Below are 23501 nucleotides of genomic sequence, written 5' to 3'. Positions count from 1 at the left end.
TCAAAGTCGTAACTAAAAGATTACACAAACATCCGTTAACCTATAACTATCTTAAGTTAGAATAACAGATTTGCGCTAAGCAGACACAAACTAATGCATAGGCAGCACTTATTCCTCGACATATCACTCAATATATTATTATTAGATAGATTTTCAATAAATCAATTTTGTTAGTTGAAGTTGCTAGCATTTAATGGTTAGTACTTTAGATCTTCGAACCTATTAGGAAAATGATAGGTTTTTTCTTCTTGTTTTATTTTTTATTTTTATTTTTTTGTGCTCTTTTAATGTTAGATGGATATTATTTTTTTAAAATTAAGATCAATTTTTTAATAAAATAAAATAATATCCGCTTAAAATTTTAAAAAATAAATAAAAATTAAAACTAAAAAATAATATTAAAAGAATACCTAACTTTTGGTCCATTGACAAAGCCGACGGAAACAGCGGCAGAACAATAAATATGACAATGTCATGGATTCATGGCACCAACTTTCATACAACATGGCATCGCTAAACGGCCACGGTTGTTTAAGCGGACCAAATGGATGGTATAGAGCCAAACGCGCTGAAGGGCTTGCCTTCATGAAATCTGAACGGACAGAAATTCCAGAATTGCATCATAGGAACTAAATTTCAGTAACAAGAACATTCCTTTTAATGCAATTAGAGATTTGCTTCCCTGACTACTACTTGTTAGAAAGCAGAATATCAGACGTGGCTGTTGTTAATCTCAACCGTGGTGACATGTCAGCAAGGACTCTTCAAGGAAAATGACATACAATAAATAAAGTAGAGGGAAATTTGGCGTAGAAGATAGTTTTACATGGAAGATGTTTATAGCATTGTCACGTCTATTTTTGCAAGTATAAAGTGTCTAATTTTAACCAACAATGGATAATAGTAGCAGCCGAAACTCATGCCATAACAAATTTAGAGTGTGTTTTACTAGAACAGAATTATTATTATTATTATTATTTTTTGGAATAATTGGTAAATATTATTCTATCAAGAGAAATAAAACTAGAGCAAAAGCTCTAAATAATAAGAGCAGACTGCTCTAAGATAACAATGTTATGGATACATCAGGGAATTTCCTCCATCCAAACATACTCCAAGGGACATGACAGCCTGAACTTTGCAAGCCCATGGGCCGCCATATTTACATCCCGCTTCACATGGCAACTCATCCAACTCCACATGCTCCCCATAATTGATTTGGCACCATCTACCACCTGACCATAGGGTCTGAGATTTTCACCTTGGTCCTTGAGTGCTTGAACGACCTGTAATGAATCGCCCTCCATGATAACATCTTGTAGACCCACATCCCTACAAAATTCCACTGCCTCCCGGGCTGTCATGGCTTCCACTACTACCGGTGCTTGGAGGATAGGAATTTTCTTGTTTAGAACAGAATTCTTGAAGGATAAGAAGAGTAAAAGAAAAAAAAAAAAACTACACAAAAGTCATAGGAGTTACATTAATAATGAGGAGTTACGTGAAATATGAATTATTTGAAGGGGAAGAGTTTGTAATATATAGTGGAGAATTGTTAAGATTTATAGTCGTAATACTTGTACTGTAAAGTGTAAGAACTCATGAGTTGCATGTGGTTCATTATAAATAGAAGACAATTTATCCCATTGAAAAATGAGAATCAATACCCAAAACGTTGTGTTCATAGAAATCTAATATGTTAAATATTGTGATTTCGTAGATAAAAAGTGTGATTTTATCAAATTGCAGAAAGTGGATCGTTTGCTATTGCATTTTAAAAAATTGCAGTTTGAAAACGTATAAAAATATGTGTTTTCAGATTGCAGACAATGGGTGTTCTTTTGGAAATACAAAATTTTAAAGACTAATGTCCGATTTTGCCAAATACTCAATTAAGTTTTTAAAACGCAGTTTAAAATTTCTATCTTTAAATTGCACTTTTTAAAATAAAAAATCCAAACGAACCCTTAATTATATTCTCTCTCACTTTCTCGTAAAAAAAAAATTGAAATTACATATGAACCATTTTAAAAGACTACATCATTAAACTTGTGTGAATGTCATGTGTAAGAGCTTTGGAGAAAAGAGGAGTTGTTCTTAGTGGTTTTTGCTTTCAATAAGGTAACTTTCTTAACTTAACTCATTATTTTATATTGTTGTTATGATGTTTAAGTATTTTTCATAAATTAACTTGTAGGTTTTAAACTTGTAGTTGTGTGTTGTTGGTGTTAATACTAGTTTAATGATGGTTTAGTGTGTTAATAATGTTGGATGTAGTTCTTTCTCCAAGGGTGTGCTTGTGCCCTTTGCGGAATGACGCTGTTTCGGCATCTACTCCAGCGGTGCCCCTTGTGAGACGACGTCGTTCCTAATGGGGCTGAAACACACCGCTCTCTAAAGTAAAACAACATTGTTCACAGTTAGTGGAATGACATCGTTCGGCAAGGGGTTAAGGCGTGCCTCTAGAGCACACGCCAAAACAATGTCGTTCCAATTAATTGGAATGTCATCGATTCCTAGGGTGCCAAAAATGCGATTTGAACCCTCCCTATTGGTCAAAAAGACATAGTTTTGGCCAGTGAGGTCTTCTTCTTCTTTGGAACTCTATGGACAATTAAAAATTACATGTTTTTTGCCCAAAAAAATTGATCCTTCAACCCTAGAACTTTCCCATTCTTCTAAAAATCTCGAAATCGTACATTTGAGTGGAAATGATTCACCAACACCTTCAAAACCCAGAGGAGGAGTTATTTCTCTCTTATTGGGGATAAAATTTATTGAAGAAGATCTCTCTAATGGAGAAGAAAAGAAATTTCTCCAGTATTTTTCTTTCAACATATAGGTCTCTTCAATATTTCAGCACTTCCAGGGTATTGCAATCCACCCACAGTGATTGTCAAAGGTTTTTCTTATGGATTCAAAATTAATTGATAGAGATTAAAGAAGGCTACAAAAGAGGCCGAACCTAAAACTTGCTTGTTGATGGTTTGCAAGATTTTTTGCAGAACGATCCCTCATTCCTCTAAATTTTATTTGTTTTCTTCCATAACCTAGTGCTTTGATACAACTTTATAAATATAAATACAATAAACTATGATCTTTGGAAGTCTCTTGTTAGGGTGAAAATCCTATGGATGACAAAGAAAAAGAAGTCAAAGAATCTTGTGAGAGAACTTAACGTATATAGGTTTATGACTCTCACTCTATTTATAGAGTGTAATATAACTATTGGTGAATAGTTATATTATTTCACTTTTCAGTAACCTCCATGAAAGTTATTACCTTCCATAGGAATAATCTAATGTGTGGATGACCGCATTTGTTATTTTGGCTTAGGACTTTGATAAGGGTCCTTTTAAGACCTTAGAACTTTCTTAGAAATTGTCTGATGTGTTTTTTGTTCGAAATGAGTTTTTTACCAAGCACCGAACGTTCAATGATTAGGCAGAAAGTCTATTTTGAGTGTATTAAGGACTTTGAGAAAGTGTCGTACAACCCAAGTGAGTAAAAAACTCACACGGGTACTTGTTACTTTCTTTTCTGCATATAATGATTATTTTATATATCAAACTTGCATTTTTAAAGCTTTCATGAAATATATTTTGGATTATTGTGAACTCTACTTTATAAAAATGTATATTGATTAAACATGATGATAGAAATGATGAGATTTATAAAAGCATGCATGTAAAGGACAAAATGAATAAAATTGTATGGTATGATATGGTACATGGGCTTACTAAAATTATAATCGTTAGCCCTATAGTTGAAATATGTTTATTGTTTATGTTTGGCCTTTGATCAAATAGTTATTTTGTGACCGACGCAGTCATGTCGTGTGGTGGCTACTATAGGCAGGTGTCATTAGCAGTGTGGACCACCCGGTGTCAAACTCAGTCGTCCTGCTAGTAAATGGATGGTATACATATGATATCTGTGGCACCGGTATTGTATTACAGGTCCCTTGAGATAGACCCAATTCTATCAAGAAGGATTTAGGGCTTGGGTAGACCATGTGGAGTTGAACTATGGCATGATTATCTTATTATAACATATATTATATCTATATTACATTCATTTTAATATTTTCAAAATGCTGAATTGTGACCTTATATTATTGTATGTGATTTATAAATAATTGAGTTCACCATGTAATAACCTATAGTCATGTGAATTTATACTTATTAAGTCATAAATTTACACAAGTATCATTTTCGACCTATGAACATGTGGTGTTTATAGATAATATAGTTGAAGATGGGTCCCAAAAAATATCTGATTGATTTGAAGGACTTGATTTAGATCATTTTTTAGGAATTAGACTTCGTGTGGCTCAAGTACATGTCGAACGCTAAAGGAGCCTCCTGCCAGGTCATAATTGAGATTATCTTTATTATTTATCTTGTTAAGAGTAAACTTTGATTATATTTTAAAATAGTTATACTTGATTTGTAATCTCGTAACTTATTTTGATAACTGCTCTTTGACTATTAACCTTTGGAGACTTATCTATAGTATGATGTTTTAAATTTACTTTGGTGATTTATGGATTGTGAGTCTAAATTATATGGGTAGCATTGAATCATGCGAGTTTCACATATTCAGCAGTGAATTTGTACATGTACGTCTTGAACAAAGATGGACAAAAGATGTGCAAAATAATGAACGCAAACATTTCTCTTTGTGTTATTATCCGGCATCTTTAGAAGAAAAAATATGCTTCCTCAAACATACTGGCAAAGAATGCTTAGTCTGATCCACTCTCAAGATCAGACATGGAAGAGGGGAGTTTCACTTTAGAGTACTTGGTTCATCTTCAACATTACTTCCTGTTTTTTGTGTTTTGTTTTATTTTTAAATTTTTAAATTTTTGTAGTTTTTGTTTTTTCTTTCATATTTATAAGAATATTTTTGTTTATTTTGGGACAATTTTTGTGTTAGTGTGCAATTTGAAAAGATCACTATCTGGTCTAAAGTTTGGAAAAATATTGGAATTGGATGTTAGTTTGGGTGAATTTTTTTCCAAAGAAGTATAACAACATAATTATACTTTTTAAAATGCATTTAGAATTGTGATTTTGCAAAAATAATTTATATTTTTTAAAAACATCGTAAAACATATATTTAATATTGTGATTTAAAAAATACTTAATTTAAAATAAAAAAATATGTAATTTTTATAAGCAAATTATGGGTGCTTCACTTCAAAAAAAAAGAAAAGAAAAAAAAAGTACTTATTTAAAAAAAAGAGAATTTAAATCAAAATTATAATTTTACATAATAAATATTTAATAAAATTTTTTTTAATATATTTTACAAAACACATATGAGATTTTAAAATCTAACTTAATTTTTTAAAAATTCCAAACAGAGCTTTAGATTGACCGATAATTTAATTTAATTTTGAACTAAAATCATCTCCGTACTGTAAGACTGTAAAGCACACCAGACCAGCAGAGACTCCTAGAGAAATGTTCACCACTGTTTTGAAATTCGCGCGTTCTCGTATTTCAACCCTAGAGAAACAGAAACCTTTCACACACTCTCCCTCTCTCTCTCTCTCTCTCTCTCTCTCTCTCTCGCATGTAGGTCTTAGACATGAGAGCTCTGCGAATCTTCTACGCCCACAGGCACCTCCTCCATCTCTCCGGTCCCAAATCCCTCTCAATCCCTCGATTCTCCCGCTACCTACACTCCGCTTTAGCTCTCCGCTGCGCCGAACCATCCAGAAGCCCCGCCCATAACGAACCTTCCAAAACCACCCGTCAGGGTTGGAGTATTTACGGTCGCGCCCCGGGGAGGCTTCCCAGCCAGACAGTGAGTAGCAGTAGCGATGGGAATGAGGGTGCGAAGAGGCAGAATGATGGGGTGGGGGACGTAGTGAGGAATAAGAAGAAAGGGAAGGGCAAATTTAGCTGGGTATGCAACGAGTGCGGGCACTCCGACGGCCAGTGGTGGGGCTCGTGCCGCGAGTGCAACGCCGTTGGCACGATGGTGCGGTTTTCCGAAGGGAATTCGTCGGTCTCGGTCTCGGAGGCTGCGTCGGGTTCGTGGCTCCCGCAGCATGCCGGAGAGGTGCGGCCGTTGCGGTTGACGGATGTGAGCCGAGGGGTCAGTCGGCCGGATTGGCGAATTCCTCTGTAAGCTCGGTTTGGTTGCTAAGAAAGTGTTTCATTTTCCGAGAAATTGTGGTCTCCTTTGGGATGAATTAGACGATCAACTATTGCAAAACAATTTCGTTAGCACTTGTTTTGTAATGTTAGCTTAGAGATGTGTCATTTTGTTTAGTGTGATTGATATTTAGGTATGGACCCTTCGGGAATGAAGTCTCTAGGGTGCTCGGTGGTGGTCTTGTACCAGGTTTGTTTCAATTTAACCTTTCATTGCAATTGTTAACTTTTTTTTAAGTTCAATGACTTTGAGATTGTTGCTATTGTTGCCCACCTTTCTTTGAGTGAGATGAAGCTAAAAGAGTGAGATGAAGCTAAAAGCTGTCAGAAGCAGAGTGTTGATTGTTGACATCGTGACATTTAATAGACATGCTTTGTCTGCTCTAGTGGATATGATTGCTAATTTTTATATTTATGAGATAGTATTCAAATTGAATGGCGTCAATTGATCTTCTTGAAAGGTTTCTTGTTTTTCGTTTCCTTGTGTGGTGTTCGGTTTTAGGGTTTATGGTATTCAATAGCCTAGTATATGAAGTAATCATCCCATTGCGTTTATCAAGTGAAGATAATTTTTTTTTAAAAAAAAAGAATTAATCAATTTTCTTTGAGTTAAATTGATTCGTCACTGTGGACACCTCCGTTTTGGAGTTCAGGTTAATTCTATGAGTGGAATAATTGTTTGCGGCCAAATTTGATTGCTAGAATAGTTTTAATTAAGCTAATCAATGGCATGGACAGCCTGAAATCAAAGAAGAAATGCTATGAATCTAGATGTAGCTTATTTGGCAGCTAAATGGCTGTTGATTGGATATATAGTGACCTTCTAGATTGGATATATAGTGACGAAGATGAGGACCCGACTTTGGCGCTGTTGAATGCCGTTGAAGAGGACCTTCATCGGGAAGTTAAGGTTGCTCAGCCTAAGTCTAAAGGCAATAGTGAGTTGTTCAATTTGAAGAGCTCCGTTAATTATGGCGATACATACACATCCAATCGGCGAAGGAAAGGCAAGGCTCACGAGCGGTAGCGCTGGATTCCCTTTTGGGTATCGGGTGGGAGGGTTTTTGGTTTGGTCCTTGTGGGGTTGTGGATTAGTTTGGTAGCTGCTGCGTTCTTGTTGGTGTTGGGTTCTACGGGTTCTTCTCCTTGTTTTTTATTTTTTATTTATTTATTTTTTTCCTTTTTTGTCCTTTTTGTATACTTCCTATATGTTTGGGGGCGCCTACGCTTGTTATAATGCTTTCTTGATATTACCTATTAAAAAAAAAAACAAAAGGTATGAGAGCTTCAAATTAGAAGTCCAGTTGCAGTCTTAAAAGTCGGTCTGTTGGAGTTCCACAGATACTGTTTCTAACTTTCTATTATCAAACACCAATTATCTGTAATTTGTTAGTTACAATTTTCCTCTCTATTTCTGAGACTATAATTAGAAACCTTGGGAAATATTGGGCTGTTCATTTCTAAAAGCGAGAACTCATGTTTGGCATTGCTCGCAGGTTATGGTATTTGGCTCGCTGATAATGAAATATTGTGCAACTTATGGTTCTCATATGTCTCTCTGTAGCTCGGTGACCAGCTGCTCTGGTTGCTGCCTCAAAAAATAAAAAAGATATATGCTCAATCCTGAAAAATAGAATAAAGAACTTCCTTTCTCTCATCTTAATGTCCAGTTCATACATCACCACTTGTTTTAGTTTCTGAACGGGAAGATCTATTCTTGCATTGACCTTGTCTTTTGCTTTATATGAGTGCTATCTGATGGCTAGTGTTAGTGTTGAATTATAAGGAAATGGCTTTCAACTAGTTTTTGTTTTTTTGTCTCAAATCTAAGTTATTGCTGATGACATTCAACCTTATATTTAAAAGAACAATTTATTTACAAGCCTCTGCCTTGGTTTTTTGTCCAGCAAATTGAATCCTGCTCTGCTATTTTCTGGCCTGTGATAAATTATGTCATTGTCAAGTCTTTTGAATAATTTTAGTTCTTTCTTTCAAGTTCTTGCTCCATGTGAAATAGAAGTTCAATGCTTATTTTAGTTTTATTTTTTATTTTTTTTGGTTTTTGAAGGTTCTTTGGTTTTAGTTGGTGGCGATCCTGGTGTTGGCAAGAGTACACTATTATTGCAGGTATAAATTTTTTGGGTCAGATTTTGCCATGAACATTGTTGGCATACATATGACCTTTCTTTCGTACAATTGCTAAGGATCTTGACATTTCTACAACTTCTTGTAATTTTATCTATTAATAATTCTGTTCTGATTTCATTTCTTACTTTTGATTGGAAGATTGCTGCATTAATAGCTGAAGGGCATAGTCTTAGTCGACCAGCACCCGTTGTGTATGTTTCTGGTGAAGAGGTCATTTTCTGCTTTCTAATTCTTCTTAGGCATATCCATTTATTTTTTTAGTTAGGTAAAAAAGTACATCCAAAATGAAACCAAACTAGTTTGTAACACTTTTTTTTTTTTTTTTTTTTTTTTTTTCACTTTTTATGTTAATTTTAATGCTATTCAGTTTTATTGTATTATTTTACTGGGAAACTTTGTTCTGCTAAATACTAGATGATATAAGGTAAATTCTTAACTAATGGTTTAACTAATACTCCATTAATTGGGGAATATGGTTTAGAATGCTTCTGAGATGGAGCTTAAGTTTTTGTGATCTGGAATATCTTACATAAGCCTGTGAGGTGTAGACTCTAAGCAGAAGCTTACATAAGCCTGTGAGGTGTAGACTCTAAGCAGAAGCACATCTTCAACTTAGTGGTGTTAGAAAGTAGAATTTGTGAGACCATGTTTGCATAGACACCATTTCACTTTCCTTGGACCTTACTATATAGCTTGTGTGTCACTTCACTATTGTTTCTTCCTTGTGGCAGAGTGTTGAGCAAATTGGAAACAGAGCTGACCGGTTGACGATTGGAACAGATGAACTTTTCTTATATTCTAGTACTGATGTTGAGGTGCATGATTTGGGACTTACCAGTTATTATTCATTTATTCTTATGATTTTTTTTTTTTTTTTTTTCATTTCAGCTATCATGTTCTCTTACTCAGCTCATTTTTATGATTTCACTTTTCTATGACTCAATTTTGATTTGAATCATGTCTTTGTTGAAAATTATTTTATGATAATATCTCTTGGTCACATGTTGATGTGCCTGCTTGTTAGGGGTGTGTTATGTCTCTGGTTCTTTTCCTCTAATTTCCATCATGGTTTGTATCTTGGGCCGGGCCATCAATGGTTTCTGTTTTTATGGAATTGTACTTTGTCACAAATCCCTCTTGTACTTTAAGTTTCAAAACCTTTGTTGGATTTCTCCTTTGGTAATTAGGTGGCATACCATAGAAGTCAGTTATGAGCATCATGTTGCAGAAAAAAGATAAGAAGAATTACAAAGTCCAGTACATACTGTTATTGATACTTGGTGAATGTTTAAAGAAGAAATTGGTGCACAGTAAATAGTCATGTTGTGTTAAGTTATGGTGCTTTATGTCTAGCATGTGATGTTTAGGAACTGCTTGTAGTAAATAGTTGTCAAATGTTTTTTGAAGTATGAAAATACTGGTGGTCAAGATCAGAGACATTGGTGGATGTAGCCTAAAATAAGTGGTGTTTTTGCCTTCTTTCAGGACATTTTAGCCAAACTTCAGCCTCTCTCCCCTCGGGTTCTAATTGTTGACTCAATTCAAACAGTTTATTTAAAAGGAGTGATTGGAAGTGCTGGAGGTGTCTCACAGGTTAGAATTTTTGCTCTTTATACCCTTCCAGAATAAAAAGATACAGTTTTAGCTCAAGATGTTTTACCTTTTTGGGCTGCTTCTGTTTTGATTCTTTCAGGGTGATAACTACCATGGCATAGTTCTTAGTCTTTTTGTTTGAATATCTTTTGTCTAATTGGTAATGCTTACTTGAGAAGTACTTCTGCTTTTCATTTAAACTCATAATCTATCTTTCACATTGTTGACAACTCAAAAGACTTTCTATCTAAAAATGGTTTCTTTTATATGCTCATATGTTCCCAGTTTGTGAAGATAAAGGCTTACTTGTGTACCAGAATATAACTTTTGAAGTGCATTGATTGTGTACCAGATATTACTTGTGGTGATGTTATATGGTGGTTTCTGGACTGTACATAAGCTGTGTGCTGATACTACTCTGATCCGTTCAGGTGAAGGAATGCACATCAGCCTTGCTACGTTTTGCAAAGAAGACTGACATCCCCGTTCTTTTGGTGAGGATACATTGTCCAAAATCTAATCAAGTTTCAGATTTTGTTACCTGATTTATGTTTGCGGAAGAATGGGGTTTATTCCAATTAATGCTGTTTGATTTAATATGGGTCCTGGGCCCATACTAGTTCTGTGCCTTTCAATTCTCTAAAATGTGAAGGGAACCCAAAATTTTAACTTGCATTCTGCCAGCAGCTGGGAGATAAACGTTTTTTGCATGACTCCCGTTTCTTCAAAAGTTGCAATATTTATGGTTGTTTTGAAGGATAAGTGCTTGATAATGGACTGTAATTTGGAAGCTAATGGCTCAAATAGATGTTGGCTTTGGCAAATGATCAGTCGGTCATTTTTGCTTCAATATTTGGTGGTTTGTCACATGTGGGTGCCAATGATTTTGTTTTTCTGTTTGAATTTGAACTTTTATTAGTTGCCGAAGTAAGAAGATAGTTGTAATCGTCAATCTTCACTACATGATTGGAATTGTTTCATGATTCTCTTGTTCTGTGACTTTCTCTTGCTGGTTATTTGCTCCTATGTCCCGTAGTATGATGCAAGTTTGATTTGCCGCCCTAAGTTTCACCTTTTTCTTACAAGAGGAATTTGTGTAATTTCTCAAGCGTTTAACTTTGTAAAATATTGAAATGATTAAATTTACCTCTTCACGTCAGCTTAAGTTTTTGGGATAAGTAGTGATTTAACATAGTATTGGAGCCATAGGTCTTGAGTTCGAATCCTAACTCTATCAATTCACCCTCCATTTAAATTAAATATTTTACTTGTTGGTTTTACCTATTAAAAGGGAGTTTGAGCTAACATGTAAGGGGAAGTGTTAAAGTATTGATTAAATGATTAAATTTACCTATTCCTATCAACTTAAGCTTTTGTGACGAGTGATAATTTACTAATTTGACAAACTTTTTTTTTCCTCTTTACTTTAGCGCATGCTAAGTATGGCTGGCATTTTAACCCAAGACTCGTGAACCTGACACGTAGTTTTAGGGTTTGGGTTTAGGTTAAATGGGTTCGGGTTATAAACAGGTCAACCTATTTTTGACCCGTTTAATAAACGTGTCACACGGGGTTCGCGGGTTGAACCATTTATATAATTTTTTTAAAGAAAAGTTTAAGTTTAACCTACCTCTCTCTCTCAAACTCCCTCAGCCGCTCTCTCTCTCAAACTCCCTCTCTCCGTCTCTCTCTCTCTCTGTCTCCAATTCAAAGACCTCAAGATTTTCAGAATGACACGTTAACCAAACGTGTCTCGTGGGTTGTGTTGTGCCATCGGGTCGGGTCGGGTTGTGTTGTGGCAACCCAAAATGACACGTTTACTAAACGGGTCACATGTGTCGTGTTACTCGTTAATTTAACGTGTCGTGTTCGGGTTGACATAAACAAGTTGGCTGGTTAACCGGGTTGACATGAACCCGACACATTAACTTGTTTTGTCAGCCCTACATTTAAGCATAACTTTTTTCAGTATGATCAGCTGATTATAATTTGTATATCAATAGACTGATCTATAGGTCTTTCTTCAGATATTGTCTATCAATTTCAACTTTTCAACTTCCATGATAATTGAATAATGCTCTTTTGCTTTTGCTCTCCTTTTGTGTATTTCAGATTGGACACGTGACAAAGTCAGGAGAAATAGCTGGGCCTCGTATCTTGGAGCACATTGTCGATGTTGTTTTATATATGGAAGTTGGTACCTTGTTGCCTTCTCTATTCTGGATAGTTGGTCAATTTGGTACTTGGTCATGTTATAGTCTGCTTTTTTTTTTTTTTTTTTTTTTTTTTTTTTCTTTTATCTGCATAGAGTCTATTTTTGGATCCTTTGTATACTGCATATATTAAATTAGAACCTCATCCATTCAGTATCTTAGACTTTGTTAAGTTAGTTGGAGATAAAATATTCCTTGTACTGGGAATTTTGTTTTATTCTCAGCTGAGTGTTTTTAATGTCTTGCATATGTGTTAGTAAATTACTTAGCTAGCTTCATGCAATCAGTGGATTTCATGATGAGCTGGAGCTTCCGACTTTGATGAATGCACTAAATATGGTTATGATGCCAGAAATTGACTACTTATATTTGTATATAAATGTTTAGGGGGAGAAGTGTTCATCTCATCGTTTGCTTCGATCTGTGAAGAATCGTTTTGGGTCCACTGATGAGGTATTTCATTGATAGATGCCATCACTGCGATTTTTATTTTAAATTATATGCATCCTATATCATTGTACACTTGTTAAATTCTCTCTGTTGAAGTTTCAAAACAATGCTTGAGTTGCGTTGCCCTCATAAATTGCATGCAGAACAATCAAGCATTAACTTAATGATCATATTGTCTTTCATTCCTCAGCCTATTTCGGTTGGTAGTTTTGGTAGTGATGATTGTTATGACAACTGTATTAACTTAAATTTTAATGTCTGAAGGTATTCGTTTCGAATTTTAGTTGTACTTTCTTGTCTGCCCATGGCTACACCAACTGACCCACTCAACAAGTGATCTGGTGTTCTATTTTTTAATTGACTAAATTTTGCCCCTAGTTTATTGATATTCATTGAAAAACTGATCTTTGTTCAGTCTTTTTTGTTTAAGCTTTCTAGATCATCTTCCATGCTGTAGCATTTTGATGAAAAAGAAAATGTTGACACAGTGAAAAAAAATGAAGTGTTACCTTAAATTCATTTCCTTTCAAATCTCTGAGTAAGTCCAAATGCAGGATAAGCTTTTTCTCGATGAAGTCTTATTTTCAGTGTAGTGCTGATATTACTCTGGTAATTATATATATCTTTTGAGCCCTGAAGCGTTTTAGGGTAGGAGCTAGAGGATGCATATGATTTCAGCATTTTAAGGAATGGTATCTATCAACAAATGAATGGGGGACTTACATGATTGGAGTTTCTTACTCCTTATGGAATGCAACTGGAAATATTGCTTAGTCTGTATTGATGATAGGATTAATTCTTGCTGCCAGCTTGGAGTATTGGAAATGTCACAATCAGGGCTGCAAGCTGTTTCAAACCCCAGTGAGATGTTTTTAAGTGAGCAATGCACAGATTCAGAATTTTTAGCTGGACTAGCTGTTGCTGTAATTATGGATGGATCTCGAGCTTTCCTTATTGAAATTCAGGTAGTTTTCTTTACTTTTGGTACTTTTTGTAATCCTTGCATCTTGCATTGTTTCCACATGTTTCTGTGAAATCATGACTATGATAAAATTATCTAACTTCAAGTGTGTTATGGAAATACTTCCTTTTTTAAGGAATCGGGAAAGTGTAATGAGATTGACTGATAATTGTACTGGGGGATTAAGATTTCTTTTGCTTGTCTGGATTATTGATGCCAGAGTTATATATGAAAATTCTCCTGGTTTTTTAGGGAAATTTGGCTTAAAAGTTTGCTGCAGTATGATGCCTGCCAAATTCCTCAGTTTTTATTGTTGCCGTAGGGAATACATGTTACAGTCCTTAGACTAATACCTTATGCTGTTGATGCTTCAAAACTATTGACTATGGTAAATTGATGATATTCCTTATTCTAGATGTGATTTTGGATAGAGAATAGTAGTATGGTGTGAAGGCCCTTTGATTTTCTTTCCTTCTGAAGCAGGAGTTTTGAGTTCATATCAGCTTTTGAACTTAGAATGCTCCATAAATTATAAAACTACAAGCGCGTCCTCTAGGTGTGGGAAAGGCAAGGCTTATGTTTTTTTAGCAATGAGCATTATGTGGGTTTTGGGTTTTAGGGATTTTGGTGTTTTTGTGGGGTTGTCTTGGAGCAACCATATTTTTGTCATGGTTAGTGAATGATCTATGGTTTACATCGCATTTGCCTTTTCTTTTGTTACAATATTACGTCCATCATCTTGTAAATACTAAACCAGATGGTGGTGCTTTCAGTGAACCTCCAGGAGGTCCATGATTATTACCACGTTAGATAGGTGGGAACATTCCGAAACATTCCGAAGCATATTGAGAATTACGAAGAGTGAATTTTCTTGGCTCCTAATTGCTTGGCATCTACTCCATTTTCTTGTCTAAAATGCACTTTGACTTTTGAATTTCTGTGTAGGCATTATGTGCATCAGGGTCGACGACTTCAAGGCAAGTTAATGGCATTCAAGCAAGCAGAGCTGACATGATTATTGCTGTAAGTAATATGCTGTATGTTCTTGTAACATATCGTGCTCATGTAATCATTACGCTTTTGTTCTCTATGCCTTTTCCTTTCTATATTTCCCAGAAGTTCATTGGATATTGAGTAATAATTACATTAAATAATCTTTGTCGTGTCCTGTGAGTTGTAAAAACCACCTCGTCAAATTGTAGTTTTCAAATGCTCATTGTCATCCTGCTGTGTTAGTACATGGAACTAGTGCTTTGGCTGCTTCTGCTTTGTTCCTATGATTCATGTTATCACAAGGAATAGATCAACCCTAGTAGCTGCATTTAGCACACGTGACCACTTTTCCATCCATTTTAACGTTTGACACTGACAGAGGAACTTCTTTGCCAAATGTTGGTAGTTCAATGCTTGACGTTGATTGTTTGGAGGCCCAAATGAAAATAATAATAATAATAATTTCCCCTAAATTTGAAAAGAAGATTGTGACCTGTTCGCGTCTATTGAAGCCAATTGTAGCAAGGATGTTACAAGTAAGTGCTCTTTTTCTAGATCTTCTTAGTTGACTCCTGGAGGTAGCAGAGAATTGAAAAGGCTAGGTTGCTCCATTAATTATGCCTATAAAGGTTCTTTGTCTAAGTCTTGTGGTAGAAGAGGGTGGGTGTTTTCTATTGCTTTATGAAGCTGAAAATCATTTCTTTGAATGGGAGAGGATAGCATGAAGTGAATAAACATATGCGAAATCTCCCCAGGATGTGGAAGGCTGATATGGTGATGTTACAGGAGAATAAATTGGAGCAATTGACCCGCTGAATCGTGTGAAGTTTGTGGGGTGGGCAACATCTAGATCAGTGTCAGCTGGATTCTAGAGGGGCTTTGGATGGGATCTTAGTGATATGGGATAAGAGAGTTGTGGAAAAAATTGAAGAATGTGTGGATAATTATACGGTGGCATGTACTTATCAAAAAAAAAAAAAATTATACGGTGGCATGTAAATTCAAAAGTGCTAGTGACCAGTTCAAGTGGGCATTGCTAGTGTCTATGGCCCTAATTCAGATGTTGAGCATAGACTGTTGTTGGAGGAGCTGGCAGGTTTGATTAGTTGGTGGAATTTGCTTTGGTGCATTGGCGGTGACTTTAATGTGACTCGCTTCCCTAGTGAGCTATAAGTAGAGACTAGCTTTTCTTTCAGTATGAATGTGTTCTTGGATTTTATCTTTGATTAGGGCCTTATGGATATCCCCCTCTAAGGTAGGAATTTCTCATGGTCTAATAATCGGGAATTCGCCTTCATGGTCTAAAATCGATAGATTTCTCATCTCTCCTGAATGGGAGGATCATTTCCTGAATGTAGTCCATAGTTGATTAGCCAGAGTTCTCTCAGATCACTTCCTCATTCTTCTTGATTCTGGCCACTGTTAGAGGTTATTTTAAATTTGAAAACATGTGGCTAAAAGCAAACAGTTTAGTGGTGAAGGTGAGGCACTGGTGGTTCTCCTATTGTTTCATGGCTGACCTGCCTTCGTTTTGCCCCGAAAACTAAAAGCTCAAAGAACTTATTTAAAAACGTGGAATGATACAGAGTTTGGTAATGTGGAAAAGAATAAAAGGGCCCTTCTTGATGATTTAAGGGGATATATGGAATTGAAGAACAAAGACCGCTTTCTAGTGAGGAGAAAGTAGGGAAGGATGAGGCTACATTGAATTGGAGAAGATGACTCTTTTGGAGGAGGTGAGTTAGAGGCAAAAGTCGAGTGCGTTGTGGTTAAGAGAGGGGGATAAAAGTACCAAGTTCTTTCATTGGGTGGCTAACTCTAATATAACTAGACACAGAATTTGGTTATCAATGGTGACATCTCTTCTAGTTTGGTTGAGATTAAGGAGCATATAGTGAAATTGTTTTCTTTGCTCTTTACCGAGAATGAAAACTGGCGGCCAAGTTTGGATGGTCTTCCTTTCCACTCTATTAGTGAAGAGGAGGCTATTTGGGTGGAGCATGCTTCCGAGGAAAGGGAGGTCTTTGAAGTGGTAAAAGAGTTGAATGAGATAGGGCACTGGGTCCATATAGTTTTTCTATGATTTTCTTATAGTCTTGCTGGTATGTTATCAAAGAAGATGTTATGAAGGTGTTCCTTGAGTTCCATGAATGTGGCAAATTTGTTTGAAGTTTTAATGTGGCCTTCATTTCATTTATTCCTAAAAAAGTAGGGGTTGTTGAGATTAAAAGACTTTCACCCTATCAACTTGATTAGTGGCATTTATAAGATTATTGCAAAGTTATTGACTAATAAAGTGAAGTTTGTTCTGGTGTGTATCATCTCAAAGACTCAAAATACTTTTATCAGAGATCGTCAAATTCTAAATTCTATTCTTCTTGCCAATGAATGCATAGATAGTCATCTCAAATCGGTTGAGCTGGGGAATGTTAGGTAAATTCGGAGTTAGAAAAAGCTTATGACCATGTCAGCGGGGATTTTTTGCTATACATGTTAAGAAGATATAGTTTTGGGGAGAAATGGCAAAGTTGGATTGAGCATTTCCACTATTCAGTTCTCTATCCTGATTAATAGTACTCCCGATGGTTTCTTCAGTAGCTTTCATGGTCTGAGGTAGGGAAATGCTCCTTACCCCCATTCCTTCTTGTGATTATTATGGAAGCGTTGAGTAGAATGATGGCCGTCGATGTGATTGGGGATTGTATGTTTGGCTTTTTGGTGGGGGCCAGGAATGACGATACACTAGCCGCCTCTCATCTTCTTTTTGCAAATGATAATGATACCCTTATTTTCTATGGGGTAGCTTCGAATAATCTTCTGTATCTGAGATGTGTTCGACTTTGCTTTAAAGCCATACCATGGCTGAAGATTAACTTGCATAATTTGAGTTGTTTCTAATTGGTAGTGTCGAATGTGGCTGTCTTGGCTTGTATTCTGGGTTGTAGGGTTTCGTCTTTGCCCTTGAACTACTTGGGCCTCTTTGTAGGTGCTCCTTTCAAGGGTAAATTTATTTGGGATACAATTCTTGAGAATATGAAGAGAAGATTAGTGGGGTGGAAAGGACTTTACCTTTCAAAGGGCAGTTGGTTAACGTTGATGAAGAGCACACATTCCAACTTGCCTACATATTTCCTTTTCCTCTTCCCCATCCCGGTCAGGGTTTCTAATCTGATAGAAAATTTGCAAAGGGATTTCTTGTGGGGTGGCTTGAATAACAAGCTCAAGTTATGTTTTGGTCCGTCCGGGGAGATTGTTGAGTGGGACCATGGAGATGAGGTTTGGGATGAGGAGGATGGTGACTAACTTACCCTTTGGGTGTTTTTTCCCCGCCATGCCACTGGATTGGGTGATGGGTTATGATGAGGATGTGGATCTGCCGTTGACGCTCTTGGATGCTATTGAAGAGGATTTTCATGGGGAGGTGAAGGTTATGCATCCTAAGACTAGAGGTAGAAGGGAGCTCCTAAATTTAGAAAGCTCCGTTAACTATGGCATTACAAGCGTGTCCTCTTGGCGGAGGAAGGGCAAGACTCTTGTGTTGTAGCACTCTGCGTGGGTTTTGAGGGGTTTTGGTTTGTGGGTGTCTCTTTGGGGTGTTTGTTGGGCCTTTTTTTTTTTTTTTTTTTTTGTTGTTTTTTCAACATTCTTGTGTATACTTCCTGTATGCTAGGGTTGCGCCCCTTTGTACTTTTGATATGCAACATTACTTATCTAAAAAATAATAATAAATAACGAGCTCAAGTTCCATCTTGTTAATTGGAAGAAGGTTTGTACTTCCCTTAGTCTTGGAGGTTTGGGGATTAGGTGCTTGCTTACTTCCAATAAGGCTATGTTGGGAAAGTGGCTTTGGAGATATGCTGTAGGAGAGAGGCCTTTGGGCGATAGATCATAGGTAAAAAAATATGGAAGTTTAGCAGCTGAATAGTGCTCTAAAGCTGTTTCTGTGCCTTATGGGGGTGAGTCTTTGGAAACATTTTAGGAGGGGTTGGGATACTTTCTTTAGGTTTGTTGATGTCGAGGTGTGTGATGGATCTCGGACCCGGTTTTGGCATGACACTTGGTGTGGGGATCATCCTTTGAATGAGTCCATTCTGAAGCTTTTTTGCATTGCAAGGGATAAGGATGCTCTAGTGGCTGATCATATGTTTGCTCACAATAACAAGGTGCATCGGGACATGAGCTTCATTAGGTTGGTGCATGATTGGGAGGTGGATACTATATCTTACTTTCTCAATGCTTTATATATTGCTAGGAGTTGGGAGATGAAGACAAATCTTGTTGGGTTCCTTCCAAAAACGATATTTTTGAGGTCAGAACTTTTTACAAAGTTCTCCTCCCCAACTTTGACTGCTCTTTCCCTTGGAAGAGTAAGCATATGGAGATCCAAGGCTCCCTTGATTGTGCCTTTCTTCATACAGACAGGTTCTTTATGGAAAATTCTCACTATGAATAATCTCTGCAAGTAGCACATCATAGTGATAGATTGGTGTTGTGTTGTATGTGCAAAAGGAGTGGGGAAACTCCTAACCATCTACTTCTTCACTGTGATATTGCGAGAGACTTATGAAATTTTGTCTTTAGAATGTTTGGAGTAGAGTGGGTTATGTTGAGGCGGGTAGTGGACCTAGTCGGAATGACCTTAATGTCGTTTGAATCCCTTGTTTAATGTGGTGCATTAGGAGAGAAATGAATGCTCGAGGTTTTGAGGATTGCAAGAAAACGAGCTTGAATCTGCAACTTTGTTTACTTAAATCTCTCTTTGAATGGATCTATGTTAACGCCTTTTTTGACGCCTCTAGCTTTGCAGATTTTTGTGCCCTTTTTCCTTGTTCTTGATCTTGTTGGGTGTCCTTTCTATACTTCTTATGTTGTGTTCCTTGTGCTTCTAAATAAATTTGCTTTACTTAATAAAAAAAAAATTTATGTCCTTTGACAGAGAGACTGTTGAATATTATGAGATTGTGAGATTGATCAAATAGATTATTATTAGTAATTCTTTTTAGAACTTCCTTGAACAAAAATAAAAAAAAAAAAATTCTTTTGCTGTTACATGGGTCATGCCTAGAGGAATGGTAGAATTATTAGCCTATTGGCGCGTCAGTGAGGTAATATTTCAGCTAAAGAGGTATGGCGAATTGCACCACTGTGCGTAATGTGGATTATTTGGTGAGATCGGAATGGAAGATGTTTTGAAGATCAAGAAAGGTCAATGGAAGAGCTCAACAAGTTGTTTATTCAAACTCTGTTCTATTGGGCCAACGCTTTTAGTGTGCCTCAATTTGCCACTGTCTTAATTTTTATCTTTATGTTCCTCTTTCTCTTTTTAGTGGGGTCCTTCTTTGTATATTTCCTGTGTGCTAGGACCCTTTTGTCCTTTTTAATAAATCACTTATTTATCAAAAAAAAAAAAAATAGCCTAAGTTTTGATAGAGGACAGTAAAACAATAGTGCTAAAATTTTAGGTGGTAGGAGTTCTGATCACTTCGAATCTGAGAAATAAGATCTTTTTTCAGTTGTGAGATAGCTTTTTAGCTTTCTTGAATGTTTTAAAATTTGGAGTAAACAAATGTTGTCTTCAATCCCTTTTTCCTTATTATTATTTTTTTTTTCTAAAATATATGTTGCTCTTTATTTTTCAGCAACGGGACATCCCACTTTATTTATTTTTTTATTTTTATTATTATTATTATTATTTTCAGTCACTTTACCTTTATAATCACTATTTTAGATTGGTAGGACTAAATCATCAAGATGACATTTTACTTCTTAGCAGACAACGTAAAAGGTTACCTTTTAAGTGGTCCACAATTGTGAACTTGCCATCTTGAGTTTTTTTAAATTGCAGGTTCTGATGAAGCAAGCTGGCCTAAAGCTTCAAGATAATGTAAGTTGATGTTTAGTAATAGTAATGCTTCCTAATATAGTTTTCTTCTCTAGAATTATGTGGCTTATATTGGGTTCTATCATTGACTTGTATCATGTTTTAAAGTTCTTTCAGGAATGCGGTTTTCACTTGTAAAAATAAGTAAAAACTTCAGAATGTTTTTATGACATGGAAATGAGGGAAACCATCATGATTTTTAAATTATTTGATGTACAGCACAAGGGGGTCGTGACATATTTTCCCCAATTTTTATATAGTAATTATCCTTTGGTGCTTTGTATTTAGAGCACGATATAATTTAGGAAATAGCTGGTATAGTTATCACTTATCATTGATAATTAGTGACATGAAACATTTCATTTTGTTATCTTTTTAAGCAATTTTAACTATCTATTTGGTTTGTTAGGAAGCAGCACGTCATTGTGGTGGACAAATGTTGCATGTGTATGAGGAATGGGGAGTGTATGGACTTTTTCCTTTTTTATTGTGACGTGGCTTATGCGATTTGGATTGCCTTTTTCAGTCGTTTTGAATTGTCTTAGGTTATCCTTAGACTTGTAGTTGACTTGTATGCTTGTTGGTGGACTACCGACAGTGCGTTGAGTGCTATTGTGTGGATGATTGTGCATACATGCCTTTTGTGGTGTTTATGGAGGAAACTGAATGATAGAAGCTTTGAGAACCGTGAGAGGACTTTTGAGGAGATTAAGTCTTTTTTCTTCACAACTGTGTCTTTAGACAATTGCTTATGCTTCTCCTTTAACAATTTAGTCATTTCCTTGGTCTTTTTGTTTCTTCTAGTTAGATGCTTCATCTTGTATACTTCATGTGTACTTATGGGTGCTTTCACGCTTTTAATGATATTTGTCGATCGCTATCTCTTTGGCCTGTTACTGATCTTTTTTCTTCATTTCATTAAATATGTTATAACTCCATGGTACGTGTGTTTACTATTTCAATTGATTGGTTTTTGTTGTTGGATGGTGCTTGTTTTAATTTATATCTAACTCATCTTCTTCTTTTTTCACAATAGGCAGTCTTTTTAAATGTGGTTAGTGGGGTGACTTTGACCGAGACTGCTGGGGATCTTGCAGTAGCGGCAGCAATTTGCAGCAGGCACGTGATTTATGATCTAGTTCACCTTATTAACCTTTTACAATGGTTATGCTTTATATCTTTAAATTAAATATACTATTTCACGTGATTTATGATAGATTTCTTAGCATTTCTTAAACATCCTTTGATGCATATGTTAACATGCTTCAGCACTAACACAAGCTTTGCAAAGTTGATGAAAAGATTTCGCTCTTTTCTTTTCTTTTTTCCTCCCCGTGCAGTATTTGTTGCTTTCTTCTCTTGTCTGTCTAGCCCCTTGCATGTACTTACAACATGCGATTGTCTGTTTTTTGTCTTCAGTTTCTTGGAGTTTCCTATTCCCAACAGTATTGCATTCATTGGTGAAGTTGGCCTTGGTGGTGAGCTTCGCACGGTAAGCACATGCTTCCATGTTTTTGGTATTAACAGTCATGTAACATCTTGTAAAATCCAAGTGAGTTTCTGTAGCAGCATTGCAGATGTGCGATGTTTATCAAAGGGCCAGATTGATGGCATTTCTTTTATTATCTTTCTTTCCAGTCATGGAAGCTGTTTCCTAAGTTTCTATTTCATTTGTGATACTGTTACTTTTGGTGCTTATTGCTTTCCTTTTTAAATTTTCTATGTACAAAGTATATCCTCTGGCATTTCCTCTTTTTTTCTCTGCTATTACTTTTGGGGGGAAAAAGAAACTTAAAAAATGAATTCAGGCAGTGATAATGCTTTATTAGTGAGCCTCTTAGTTGAGTAAATGGGGCAAAGTCCAAGGAACCTTTCTAATGTTACTATATTAGTGAGCCTGGAGCTAGGCAAAAGGACCTAATTCTCAGCATGGACATTGTTCCTTTGTGAGACATTATAGAACATAGTTGATTGATGTTTAGAATTCCTCTGAAAGATGTGAAATCAAGGTTTACATGTTGACCTCATGTTTTAGTACTTCATACTTTAGCTGAAGCAGATAATCCTGCCTTGTGCATGACAATATAAGAAATTTGCTAGCTTTGCAACCAAGCATATGTTTGTGTTATAATTTTTGCCTTGTTTATTTGTTCTCTCTTTGCTTAGACGGGATTTTTGACTCTTCAAACCTTTTTCATTTCAATATCTTAGGTACCTAGAATGGAGAAAAGAGTAGGCACGGTGGCGAAACTGGGGTACAAAAAATGTATTGTTCCGAAATCAGCTGAGAAATCGTTAGGATCTCAAGTTTTTGAGGGATTGGAAGTCATAGGCTGCAGGAATCTGAAGGAGGTTATCAACAACGTGTTCAGGCCGCACTGAAATGAAGCTGATTATCGATCTGTATATGATAGGCACGAAAAGGTTAGACATGAAATTTTTTGAAATAACATTACAACAATGGCATAAAGATGTTGGATATAATTTACATTTTCAGACCGGTTAAAGTGGCCTTGATAGTAGGGAAGTGAAGTGAAGAAAGATACTTGAATGTGTTATAGTGGGCATGGTTGTAAAGGTAGACGAGGTTGAAATGTATTGCTACTCACCTGGGTCCAAACAGATGGCCTTGCTTAATAGAGCCTTCAAATCATAGGGCTAGGATGTTTTCATGGAAGGGGCTTTTTGACTTGAATAGAAGGAAAAACAATATGCCACTTAAGGAAGAAAAAAAATATTGAAAAATAATATATGAAAGGTATGACTAAAGGTTTGACGTTCATAATGTGATCTCTTTATCAATATACACACATATATATAACATCTTTGTACATATGTATGTATGTATATGCCGATGATTTCAAGCAGACGAGACTGAAAAATGGATGCAGTTCCTCCCAAGCCCTAAGCTTAACTGAGTCCCAATGTAGCCTACACTTGTGTAGATTTCCACGTTGATGCATGCATATTAATTTTTTTTTATAGATGAGTAGAACAAAGTGCAGCAAACATTACCGCAACAAAACACTAAATATTAGGATCCAAATGCAAATAGACAAAATTAAATTCCAATCTCAACAGAATCCACCGGC

General features: G+C 36.0%; 1 protein-coding gene across 2 annotated transcripts; it reads left to right on the top strand.

The window, feature by feature from the left end:
• Window positions 1-5570: 5570 nt before the first annotated feature.
• Window positions 5571-22820, top strand: LOC132186454 (DNA repair protein RadA-like protein). 2 transcript variants are annotated; one of them, XM_059600429.2, is made up of 15 exons: window positions 5571-6140; window positions 6305-6360; window positions 8239-8297; window positions 8457-8528; window positions 9050-9133; window positions 9804-9911; window positions 10343-10405; window positions 12024-12104; window positions 12512-12577; window positions 13384-13539; window positions 14481-14558; window positions 20374-20412; window positions 21446-21528; window positions 21829-21901; window positions 22621-22820. In XM_059600429.2, exons 1-15 carry the CDS (start codon window positions 5599-5601, stop codon window positions 22789-22791), a joined length of 1731 nt encoding a protein of 576 aa, XP_059456412.2. In that variant the 5' UTR covers window positions 5571-5598; the 3' UTR covers window positions 22792-22820. The 2 variants fall into 2 exon arrangements, with proteins under 2 accessions (XP_059456412.2, XP_059456413.2); XM_059600430.2 differs by lacking the exon at window positions 8457-8528.
• The last annotated feature ends 681 nt before the right edge of the window (window positions 22821-23501 follow it).

The sequence above is a fragment of the Corylus avellana genome, chromosome 6, assembly GCF_965113065.1.
Source record: "Corylus avellana chromosome 6, dhCorAvel1.hap1.2, whole genome shotgun sequence".
Taxonomy (NCBI): domain Eukaryota; kingdom Viridiplantae; phylum Streptophyta; class Magnoliopsida; order Fagales; family Betulaceae; genus Corylus; species Corylus avellana.
The sequence above is the reverse complement of the archived record's forward strand: the minus strand, read 5'-3'. Positions and strand labels throughout refer to the sequence as shown.

What these genes read in the sequence shown, in the direction of transcription:
- LOC132186454 (XM_059600429.2), top strand. Translation starts at nt 5,599, where the DNA reads ATGAGAGCTCTGCGAATCTTCTACGCCCACAGGCACCTCCTCCATCTC. An exon ending in GTTTTGGGTCCACTGATGAG is followed by an intron (nt 12,578 to 13,383) that starts GTATTTCATTGA and finishes TCTTGCTGCCAG; the next exon opens with CTTGGAGTATTGGAAATGTC. An exon ending in GCCTAAAGCTTCAAGATAAT is followed by an intron (nt 20,413 to 21,445) that starts GTAAGTTGATGT and finishes TTTTCACAATAG; the next exon opens with GCAGTCTTTTTAAATGTGGT.